Source organism: Pogoniulus pusillus, chromosome 40, assembly GCF_015220805.1.
Source record: "Pogoniulus pusillus isolate bPogPus1 chromosome 40, bPogPus1.pri, whole genome shotgun sequence".
NCBI lineage: Eukaryota > Metazoa > Chordata > Aves > Piciformes > Lybiidae > Pogoniulus > Pogoniulus pusillus.
This window is the reverse complement of record NC_087303.1, coordinates 1,434,781-1,446,758: the sequence shown is the minus strand read 5'-3', so window position 1 is coordinate 1,446,758 and position 11,978 is coordinate 1,434,781. Positions and strand designations below refer to the sequence as shown.

Sequence of the window (11,978 nt, the reverse complement as noted above, 5' to 3'; positions counted from 1 at the left end):
TCCTCAGCTTTCTCCCCATCCACCTTCACACCTCTACCGCAGCGACCACTGTCCAAAGCAGCCTTCCCCTCATCTCCTTTGCTCTGAAAACACAACTTTCCTCCCACCCCCGCACCAGAGACAGTCGCAGAGCGTGTCGGAAACCCTGTTAAAAGCAGAAATAGTGCAAAAAGAACAGCAGAGGAGTTGGGGTTTGTAGTTGTTAGTTTGTGTCTGGGTCTTTGCAAAGGCCTCCAGCACCTTGGTCCGCTCAGATATGGTTCCAAAATATACAGACATCAAATAAAAGGACAGAATGGGGGATGGGGGAGGGGGGAAATTACCCTCAAACATTTTAGCAGCCTCGCTGGGAGTTAATAAAAACATCGAATGTAGAATTCCTGCGGGTGAAAGTCCTGTGCACCATTTGTGAAAGGAGTGTGGTGGGGAACTAAATTCGTTTTAAAGTTTCTGGAGTCGAAAGTGCAGTTCCTAGAGGGGAGGAATTAAGAGGAGGGAGAGGAGGGGTAAAAACGTCCCTGAGACAAACGCCTATTGCTAAGGGTGTAGGAGGATGCGGCTGCTCCTTTGGAGTCCCAGTGGTTTACCAAGGGTCTATAAATTAAGAGAAATTGCAAGTGGGACAACCAATATCACGCGTGGAGAGAACAGCCAGAGCCCAAGGGAAGCATGGCCTGGCCTCCACGCGTGTGTGTGGACAAGGCTGGGAGCGGAAGCTGCGCGTTCCTGTGTGTCTGGGGGATGGGGAGGATTGCAAGGAGCAGCTGTGCCCCGAGGGCAGCCCCTGGCTGGTCCCTATGTCCCCTCTTTCAGGATGACACGGAGCTCGGGGAGGCCTCAGGTGAGGTGCAGTTGGACTGATCCGAGGCTTCACTGGTGTCCTTTGCAGACCTGGACGCAGCAGGCGGAGCGAGACCTTCTTTTTCTCTCTTCTTCTGCTTCATCCTCCTGTTCTGGAACCAGATCTTGACCTGGGTTTCGTTGAGCTCCAAGGTAGCAGCAATTTCCACCCTCCGGGCCCGGGTGAGATACTTGTTAAAGTGAAATTCCTTCTCCAGCTCCGTCAGCTGCTTGGTGGTGAAGTTGGTGCGGATGGTGTTGGGCTGGCCCAGCAGCCCGTACTCCGACACTTTAGCTGTTAACGAGCAAACACCAACAGGGCAGGAGCAGCCAGAACAATTCTCTCTCTGGGATGAGGGGGATGGGGAATGTTGGATTCCCACACCCCACCCCCCCACCCCCGCCTCCCCTGTCCCCTCTTCTCCTAAACTTTTAGTCCCTCCACCATCCAGAGCTTCGTTGTCCCTCCATCACCTGGAGGAAGCTTCATGTTCCCTCTTGGAGCTTCACCTATCCTTAGGTCTCAGTCTAAGAACACAACCTGGAGGGACAGACTACCCCAAGACCTGCAGAGCTGCCTCCCCAGCCACCTACCCCTGCTTCCCTTACAACCATTCCCGACCCAAGTTCCTTCCAAACTACCATAAGACTTGAAAGTGCGTGGGAAGGAGTGGAAGGGGAGGGTAGAGGATGGAAGGAGGAGAGAAGATTGTGATTTAAGGAACATTGTGAAGAAGGAAGTTGAACAATAGAGGAGATGGAAACCACGACTCTGGAAGAAGCAGGAAGCCTGGAGCTTTTCCTATTTTGAGCTGGGCTTAAATCACATTGGGCCTGTGGGAAAGTGAGCTCAGGGCCCTTCCATCAGATATGTCTGGAAAATCTCTAGCTGGTTTTACTTCGGGGCTGAACTAGTGGTTAAAATAATCCACATACACACTCAAAAAAAAAGAGAAACCCAAAGCAACCCAAATCCATGTTCCCTTGCAAGATGAGCCCAGCTAACACTGGGTACAAACCCCGGCAGAAGGAGAAGGCAACCTTTAGGGTTGGGGAGCTGCCTCCTTACCTCTCTCCTCCCCATCCTCTCCCAGAGCTCCCCAAACTCACCTGTCTTGGGTGGGTTCCTCTTCACTTTCATCCAGTCGAAGGTCTGCGTGGCGTTGGGGCAGGGCTCAGAAGGGCACGCAGGGTCTTTGTCCTCATTTAAAGAAGGGGAGACGCTGCTGTAAACGCCGGACAAGTAGCTAGGTTGCTCCTGTCCGTAAAGGTGGTGCTGTTGCTGGTACGGCCCGGGGGTTGCCACCACCCCGCAGTAGCTCTCAGCTAAGGAGCCGAGGTTGGATCCCGCGTTGGGGGAGTATCCAGCCGTCTGGAAGTACACCCCGTCCGCGTCCTGCTGACTGAGGTAGAGCTGGTGGTGCCCGTAGCTGGGGCCGCAGCTTTGGGTTGGGTACCCAGCGGCCGGGGCAGCACCCGCGAAGGGACCGGAACGACCGGAGGATGGGGGGGGGTAACTGGGGTTTTGCTGGGGAAGATGGGCGGCTGCAACCGCGCTCCCCCCAACCCCAAAGCGACCTTCTCCGTGAAAAGTGTCACTGCCGGGGCTACCTGAGCAGGAGGGGAAGGAAGGGGAGCTCTGCTCTAAAGGGTGGTAGGCGCCCGTCCCACGGTTACAAATTGCATACTCTAAGAAGGAGTTCATCCTCGTATTGTCCATCTGCCACTGATGGAGGAGGGTCAGCCTGTTTTGGGGGGGATCCCGCCTGCCCTACAACCTTTAGGTAGTATGTCAAAGCTGTAAAACTTCCTTCCATGCATCGCTGGCCCTCGAACCCCGCAGCCCTCGGAGGGGCTGGGGTGTGTGTTTGGGGGGGGGGGGGGAGGGAGGACGAGGGGGACAAGGGGAGGTGGCCACGTGGTCCATGCCCAGCCCAATGAGCGAGGGGCTCCCGAAGTTTGTCACATCTCTGAGCTCATCCATCAAGGGCTTGACATTTACATGACAAAGGGGTTTCAATCAAACCCTGCCCATCAATCTGATAACAACACGAATACGTCAAAAATCTTTCCTCAAAGACTTTAAAAGAGAGGCGGGAGGTGGGGTGAGGGGAGGTGGAGGGGCTGGGGAGAGGGGGGGGTTGAAGAATCAGAATGATCCACGACTGTTTTAAGTGCTAAGAAGGCCCCCAAGTTATGTGATTAGCCAATTTCGGTAGAACTTCCCTTTGCCCTAGCTTGGGGGGAAAAAAGAAGAAGAAAAAGGTTTTGCCCAACTCTGGCTCCATGTGAGAAAAAAGAAAGTCAGAGGGAAACGAGGTAGGGAGGTCTGATTGCTCTCTGTGTCCCCCACCCAACCCAGGGCACAAAAGGATGCTCTTTTCTTCGTTTTGAACTCTTTTTGTTGTTGTTTGTTTACTCCTTTGAAATTAACTTGGACACATTTCGGTGTTTTCTGGGCTGAGGAATTTGCTATAAAGCTCCTAAGGAAAACAGGCTCCATGTGTTAGATTTATTTTTCCCCCCTTTGTCTCGAGGATCGGTGCGGGTAAAAGCGATATAATTAAATCAATATTCTAATGAGATGATGAAATAAAGTTAGGAAGACAGAATGGCTTTTGTTGGAGAAACACCGTGCCAAACCATCAGAGGGATGGAACTAAAAATGGTCCATGTGTCTGCCTCCCCATCCACTCACCCATGTACATGTTTACTGCTGAAAGCAGGACGTGGTTAAGGCTTCTAAACCGTTTTGGAGCGTTAGGTTCTGCTTTGCCGTGCCAAACGTGGCCCGATCTTTCCCTGTATCTGTTGCCAGGCTGGGGCAGAGTCCAGCTGGTGAGTAGGTGGAAAGACACTGACTCGAGGCTGACCACTCCACTCCTCAGAGAATGGAAACATAGGTAGGCAACATTTATTTACTTGTTAGCAGAAGGGAGACAAGAGCACCCAACAATATGACGCCCACAGTCATTTGTTACTTGTCAGAATATTTACTGGCGATTCAGCCTCTAGGAAGAACCAAGAGGGCTCTTTTTTTTTTTCACTTCCCCAGGCCAAAAGTTCACTTTGAAAAGCATAAACACGTCCTTGAGCTGGTGGCTTTGGCTGATGCAACATGTTGGTTGGGCTAACGTTTGTTAAGAGACTGCCACGCAGGCAGCGATGGCACCAACCTTCCTCCCTCCTTTAAATCCTCACCAAGAGAAAACGCCAGGTTTAGGCAGTTGGACCTCTCGTCCTTCAATAAAAAGAAGCGGGGAGGGAAAATCCCGTTTCCAAAGCTGCATCCGTATTTATTCTGCCGACTTTGCTGATGCTGAGACATTCAGGAAGAAGAATCTTTTTGGTTACAAATGTTCCTTGAATATCTTAACCTCCCCCCCCCCCCCCCCTTTTTTTTTTTCCTTTAATAAACCAACTGAAAGCGATTATAAAGATCCAAAATAACTCTCATGTCATTCCCCTTGTGAGAGAAATCGATTCTTAATTTGATTCCAGGAGCGTTTTTTTGCGTTGCACTTGCGATTAAATGAACATATTCTCTTTAAATGATGCCTGCGATGGGTGATTTATGGGTGTAAAATGAAAATAGGAAGAGGATAAATGTTTAGTTCATCCTTGAGTCGAGTCTTTCGTGTTGTTTGTTAATTTTCCACCCTGAACTCACTCCTTTGGTGCTCTATGTCACTAAAACAAAGCCATCTTTAGGAGCTGTAGATCAGCTCGGAGAGCTCAGTGGTGTTAGAGGGAAAAGTTTTGCCATCCAGCTCCTCTCAGCGAAGCTAAACCAAAGGTTAGACCAGAGGCAGCGCTGAGGTGAGAGCATAAAGTTCCTTTGGGGGGGTGGAAAAACAGGATGGGATGGAATCAGCTTTTTAGCCACGAAATCCAGCAAGCAGCCCGATGACATGAGGTCTGCGGGCTCCTGGGAGCTGCTTCAGCCCCGGCTTTTGGGGGAAAGTGAAGATGCTGACGAGATAAGTGACGATAGAGCCGAGCAGGCGATGTGCGGAGCTGTAATCACCTTGGCAAAGGGTTGGGGTTTTTTTGTCCCTCTGGGAAGGTAACTGTCAGATCTCAAAAGATGGGGTGTCAGAGCCGGTTTTTCCTCCAAAAAAGAGGTCACCGCCTCCCCTGTCCCCGGACACCGCAGGGCCACTCGTCGTCTGCTCCTCTCCACAACTTCTCTTCTTGTTCAACCTCCTTCTCAGTGCTGACGGAGTTCCAGCAGCAAACCACGGGGCAGATTTGAGGGTGTCGAGTCCTCACTTGGTGTGCTGGGTTGTACCCTAAGTCCGCCTTCCTGGAGGCGCCCGGCTGGTGGCCCCAGGCAAATGGCTGCTCTCCATCCCACGCTGTCGCCCGGCTCTGGTTGTAGTACCCCCAGGTGACCAGGTCTTTCCCCAGACGAGTGGCTTGTGGCGACTGCGGGGTGTTTTCAGAAGGCACAACCTCATGGTGAGTGCAGGGACACTGGGAATGGCTGGGGAATCGCTTTCCAGTCTGTACTTCTTAGCCTCTTGCCCTGGATCCGATACGAAACTGCTGCTCCCCAGGGAGGTGTCTAAATCCCCATCCCTGGAGGTGTTTGAAAGAGGCAGAGACGTGGTGCTGAGGGACATGGTTTAGCACCAGACTTGGCAGAGTTAGAGAATGGTTGGACTCGATGAGTTTGGATCTCAGTGACCTTGGTTTGGAACCAAAACGATTCGATGAGTATTTGGTTTAATTCCCCTCATGGAGAAGGTTCGAGACCCACTTTTGGTACCTCACAACGTGCAGGGGAAAGAAAAATCAGATTGTCTTTAATAAATAATGATCAGGAGAGACGAACTCTAATATTTACACCTTTGTTTCCTTACAACCTCCTTTATAGGGAGTTAAGAGAGGGAAATAGGACAAATGAAATATCGGTGGAGTTTCTCAGGTGATTCGAGGTCTGTTCCACATTCTCCCAAATAGTTACTTAACCTTTCCTTATATTTATTACTTGCTTTTCATTTACTGAAGGAGACTAATTTTCCCTCGCCTCCTTACGCACAGGCAGCACCGTTCCGCGGATGCTGCCTCCTTTCACTCAACAGGATTCAAAGAAACGATGTGGAGATGGATGAGGATGGAAGCTGAGAGGCGAAATTTTAGCTCTTTGATTCCTGAATGTTCAGGACCGGAGCCGGCCGGTCCCTGGGAGCAGAGAACGCTTCGCTTCCACCTCTGTCCAGATCGCTCTGTTCAGAGGTGCTTCCTCACCCTCGAGAGCAAATCCGAGCCTGAACAGCCCCCACCTCTCTACCCTCCCAGCTCTAGCCGATGAGCAGACAAGAGGTGAGAACCTCACAGCATCATCACATTGTCTTTCCTTGGCGTTCTTGGTGGCGGGGGAGCTCTCATGCCCACCAAGCGTATCCTTTGGGCACTACACTCATCCCGAGGCGATACAGCAAGCCCAAGGAGGATCTCATCCAGTGGAATCACTCCACACACTTCCTCCTTAAATGAGCAAAATAAGGATTTTGCCCCCTCCTCTAGGCAACTCCACGTATTTTGTTCCATCCTTATGGAGTAAGGGAAGTTCATATATTTCGTTTCAACCCCACGGAGTAAAAATCAACCTTACTTAGTAAAATAAACCTTCTCCTACGAGCAGCTTTATCCTTTAAAGGGTATAAAGTGGCTCCACGAAGCTCGGGGCTGCAGCAGCCTGGGGAAGGAACAGAGAAGGGAGGTTTCATCCCTTCCTTTAAATAAAAAACAAACAAAAAAGTAAAAATAAATAAGCAAAAATTCTGTTTGCTCTCAAATAATTCAGACATGGAAGATTGGACCCTTTGGGGATGGTTTGTGGGAGCACCTCTTGTAAGAAATCTTTATCCGAGACAGATTATTCCTGGGCAAGGCGACAGAAAAGGGATACGAGATATTTCCAAAGGCTCCAGAGTGCTCAGAGTCTTGAGATGCTTCGGTTTTGGAGTTAAAAATAACTCTCAGCGGAGAAAGTTTGTGTCGTGCGTAAGAAATGTCACTCCTGGCTCCTGCCGGGGTGATTTATAAGAAGTGGTGCTGGCGCTGGGGGGGAGGAGGGAGTTGGTTTTGGCTGGAGACTTGGTTATCACCAACGAGGATTTGTCCCTAGAATTTGTCAGGGAAATTTATAGCCCAGTCGTGTGTCTTGGTTAAGTCAAAGGCTCCTGAGCTATATTTGGGGCTAAAAACTGAAGAGAGAATATAATATATGGACGGGGAAAATGCTACAGAGTTTGGGAGTTTATGGGGGCAAAGGGAAATGCTTCAGAGTTTGGGAGTTCAAAGCAATGCAGGAGGAATCCTCCCAGTGAGTTACCAGCACTGGACTGCTCTGAACTGCACAATAAATGAGGAATAATCAAGATAAGATCTAACAGCTTTTATCTGCCGCTCTGGGGAGCAGGAACGGGATGAGGACCGGCACAGGGACCAGCTCCAGCACGATGACGTGAGGGTCCCTGGATGAGGGTGATCCACAGGTGATGGATGTCAGCGCGTTTAGCCAGAGATAGGGACAAGTGTTGTGCTCTTGGTCTCCTGACCGACACTCCGAGTGAAAGTTTTGGGTGAGAAATGCCTTTTTGGATAAATTTTCCTTTTCAGGATGGCACAATCCCCTCGAATCCCACCTCATCCTGCTCCAAAAGAGCAAACTCCTTCCCTGGCTGCTCTGAGGAACGGATCCTGTTTCCTCGTGGCTCGCATTGCCTCTTTTTCTGTGGTCCCCAAGGCAGAGGTGTGTCTGTAAGTTGGGTGTTCTCACTAATGAGGTGCATTCAACCCTTCTTGCCAGCTGACGTCTGTATCCGCTGCCCCTGGGTCCAGCGATGCTTCTGTTCGTACTCGGCTCCTCATCCTGCAGCAGCCCCCTCCAAACGATCCTTGCCCTCCCCCAGGTCAGCTCAGAGGTCCCCAGAGACTCTCATCCTGGGACTAGCTGAGTCTGGGCTCAGCAAGGCCGGGCTCAAGCAGCTCCAGGGGATTGCAGAGCTCGTCCTGAACCCGGGAAGGGGTCCAGAACTCAGGAAGAAGTCCCAAACCCTCTGCATTTCGTTAAAATCCAGAATTTAGCAGGCCCAGTGTGGGTCAGCTCAACCTAAACCCCTCCTTTAATAAGGCCATTAATATATTAACAACATCACCGAAGTTGCTAATATTATTAGGTCAAATTAGCATTAACCAGCACCAGTTAAAGTCATCCACCCCGAAGAACTCCAGAAAGTACTTTCTTTCTGGACCAGTCACTATTCCATGTAGACAGAGAGGAGAAAATTAACCAGCAAAGCTGGGACAGATGCAGGAGCCAGGATGGAGAGCAGAAGAAAGTGTCCCTCTGCCAGTTCCTTCCTTTGGGGATGGTGGAGCACCAGGAGCGTTCCTCGAGTCCTGGATGCAGTAAAGTGCTGGAAAAGGATGTGACAACTGTCACTGGGGGGATACTCCCGGAAAGCTCAGGAGAAAGGTGAGGATGACTCCTCAAGAGAAGTTAACTCTTCCTCTTCTCATACCTTAAAGGCTTCTGCCTCACTGGCTTCATCTGAACGAAATGAAGCAGAGAGGTTTTGCGCCTTGAGCTTTTCCGGGGCTCTGAGAGGAGGGGGCGGGGGGGGGGAGCTTGATTCAACATCTCCAAGAGCTTCGAGCAGCTTCTTCAGCAAACATATTCGCAGGCTACATCAGCACAAGACAAATATTACTTTAGCATCCCCTACCACACGTGCCGAGCGAGTCTCATTTGCATGTTCCTGCGTTAATAATCGTGAGGCAATCGCGGTGTTTTGACAACGATCAAGAGCAGAATACACTTAATATGCTTAATATATGCCCCGCAGCCGCAGAGAACAGAAGGGCAGGGTTGCAAATATGCATCCCCCATTTGTTTGACATTTGGAAGAAGGTAAAGAATGGCTGAACTAATGGTGGAATCTTACAGTCATTCAATAATTTAGATTTTATTGAATATTCCCCCTTCTTCCCTCCGACATTTCAGTCTTGCTAATTAGGACAAATAAGAAGGGGCCTGCTGTTAGCAAGGATAATAACTGGAGAGGTTCCATTTATTAAGTCACTTTCCGTGGGTGTCGAATTGATCTGTGGCTGTGACTGGCATGCTTTCTAGACCTGCAGCAACTTGGAGAAGTCATTATGAGCTGCAGAAGGGCTCTCGTTAGAGATCCGTATCGATAAGGTGTCAGGGTTTGCGTTGGGGGGTTCATGGAAATCACTTCCCCGCACCCTCCCCTTCCCACCCTTGCTCTGCCTCCTCCTGTCCCACTCCGGCTCTTCCTTTCCCAGCCCCAACAAAGCGGGTGGAGTGGGGAGATCCTGAGGATGGTGTCCCCTGGTGTTCCCTCCCCTCCGCCTCTCCCTTCCCCTCCTCCCTTCCCCACGGAAAGGGTGTGTGTGGTGGTGGAAATCCGCTGCCAGATCGATTTGCGGAAAGATCTGTCTGGGCACGGGTTTGGAAGCTGAACAAGAAGCTCCTTTCTCTGGTGGGGCCAAAGGGGATGTGTGGATCTATGAGCCGAGCCGAAACGGCGCTGAGCAGCCCCAGGCCCGGGTAGGGCTGAGAGGCCCTGGGAATCGGGAAGGGCACTGGAAGTGGAGAGTGCTGAGTAGTCTCTGCTACAGGGTAGGGCTGAGCATCCCTGGAGACCTGGAAAGCAGCGCTGGGGACCGGGCAAGGCTGAGTGACTCCGGTTACTGGATATTGGACTGGCCCTGGCCACCAGGCAGTGTTGCGAGGCCCCGGGGACCGGGCAGAGCTGAATAGCCCCGGGACTGGACAGGGTTAAGCGGCACTGGGGACTTTGAAGGACTGAGCTGCACAGGGACCTAGCAGGGCTGAGTAGCCTCCACTCAGCGCTGCTCCCGTCGCCCGGGGCTCTTGGCGTGGGCCAGCCTCCACCATCTGATTCTTTGCTCCTGCCATCCCCCAACAAGCCTGTATTGAGGATTGCGAAGGAGTTGGAGGGGGGGTGGAGGCGAGAGGGGAAATATGTAAAGCACTGGAACAAATGGCGCTTTGATAGACAACGTCTGGCAGTGCCAACGCTGCCGCTGAGTATGTTCCAGAAGCTGGAGATATTAAATAAACTTAAAGATAATGAATAGCCTTCTGTGGTACTTGGGCTGTGCCTGGGATTCCTCCCGCCTCTCCTCTTCCAGCATGGTCCTGAGATTTGCAGAGCAGAGCAGAGTAGGTGAGAAAGGGCAGCACGGTTTTGCAGGGGGTGACGACTCCCAAGGCTGACTGGGCGCTTCCTTTTCTTTATGGGGAGGTGTTAAGTAACGTTCACTTGCAGATTTTAATTGCATCCCACTTCGATTTTTCAATATAAACCTATTCCTTCCCGGAGCGAGCTGCTGGAACGTCTGCTGGTTTAGGAGGGGAAGAAGCTGGCAATGTTATTAAGAATAAAATGGTAGCCGTAAAAATCACAACCCCCCCACAACGCGCACACTCCTTTGTTACAGCGGGAAGAGATAATCCAGATCTGCGAGCAGCAATTCTGAAAACATCTGTCGAGGGCTTGCTTTATTTCGTTGTATTTCTTTTTACAACCCCAAGCGGAAAGCAAGGCTGGCTCTGATGTTTCTAATCCCGACTGAAAGACAAGGAGGAGGTTTCCCGCACCCCAGCTTTTCCCCAGGGACTCCGGGACGGTGATGACAGCACCCAGGCAAACTCCCAGCACCCAGCAAACCAAGAAAAAGGTCTTGGATTTCTGGGAGGGGATAGGGCAATCCCGAGGGAAAACCTCCGAAGGCCGCGGTGGGGGGGGACGGAATGCGTAGGGCAGGGGAACCAGGCGGGCTGCGCCCCCCCCTTTCCCCAGCCCCGAAGGAAGGGACTGGTGACAACGCTGCTTGTCATGGCTGCTTCATCCCTTCCGTCGCTCCCTGCGCCATTTTAAGGCCACCACCGTGGGGTCTGTCCCCTTCCCATCCCCAACCATTCACTCCTTGCCCCACGCCAACACCTACACACACACACGGGGGGGGGGGGGGGGGGGGGGGGGTGTCGTTTTTCCGCCTTACGTTCGCACGAACCCCGTTTGAACGGCGACCAAATTTCTGCCGTGGCTGAGGAAACACCAATGACTTAGCAAAGACGCAGTGTGATTTATTGGGGGTGCCACCGCGATTGATTCCTGCGCTGACCCCTTTTCATTCATAAGCCTCCCTACCCCCACATAAACATCCCAACCCCCCCTCATCCCCCCTTCCTTCCCTGATATATGAGTTTTGGATTTAAAATCGCACGCTGCGAGAGGCTGAGGCAGAGGGCAGGGTTTGTACTGCTAAAAAAAAAAGAGAGAGAGAGAGAAAAAAAGTCTTTCGAGCCAATTTCTTACCCCTTTTGCTTCTAAAATATTTATTTGTTGATTAAAACCCCTCAGGCGTCACCGTTCCTGGGTGGATTTTTTTATTCACTTACTCAAATTCTCCCTGGCTTCGTTTTTTTCGCGTTTGAGATGTTTAAAACACGAACTGCGACGTAGCCTGGCTGCGTTTTCTGCTTCGAGAGATGAGAGAAGGAGGAAGAGGAGGAGAAAAGGACTGAAGGCATCGCTCTCCTCAGCCAGGCCGAGCGAAGGGAGAAGTGTAAGGGGCGGGGGGGGGGGGGAAATCACTGCAGGGAACTGCACGGCCCCCGCAAGCCCCCAGGAATGTGCGGGGGCTCCGCGACTCCCAAGCCTCTTCCAGCGCTGCCTTTTGTATCTTTTCCCATCCCTTTATCCAGCTACTTCCTTACGGGAAGAATTTTCGGGGGGAGGCGGGGGTTAATAAAACAACGAAGGGCGAACATTAAAATTGGTAACAATGAATGAAAAAAAAAGCCACACAAACCCCAAATTAAACCCCAGGCTGAAGAAAAATGCTAACGAAATGAGCGAATATTTCTGCCACCGAACCCTCTCGAGATGTTATTTGGGGAAGAATTTCTTTTGTTTCCTCTGTGCAAGCACACGAGGAAGATTTTTTTTCATGCAAAGTGGGAAAGGGGAAGGAAAATAAATAGGGAGGGGGGAGAAAAGACACATTTTGGAGTTAAATACGTAGCCACACGCTCGAGCTGGTTTTATAAAGACATTTATTTACCCTAT

At 51.2% G+C, this 11,978-nt stretch overlaps 1 protein-coding gene across 1 annotated transcript; it reads right to left on the bottom strand.

Moving 5' to 3' along the window:
• Positions 1-809: 809 nt before the first annotated feature.
• On the bottom strand, positions 810-2,560 carry HOXB1 (homeobox B1). Its single transcript, XM_064174520.1, has 2 exons — positions 1,951-2,560; positions 810-1,135 (listed from the first exon to the last, which is right to left on the bottom strand). Exons 1-2 carry the CDS (start codon positions 2,558-2,560, stop codon positions 810-812), a joined length of 936 nt encoding a protein of 311 aa, XP_064030590.1.
• Between the last annotated feature and the right edge of the window lie 9,418 nt (positions 2,561-11,978).

Excerpts from the sequence above, each read along its gene's own strand:
- HOXB1 (XM_064174520.1), bottom strand. The coding sequence starts at position 2,560 with ATGGACAATACGAGGATGAACTCCTTCTTAGAGTATGCAATTTGTAAC. Across the intron at positions 1,136-1,950 it reads GAGGAACCCACCCAAGACAG|CTAAAGTGTCGGAGTACGGG; the intron begins GTGAGTTTGGGG and ends GCTCGTTAACAG.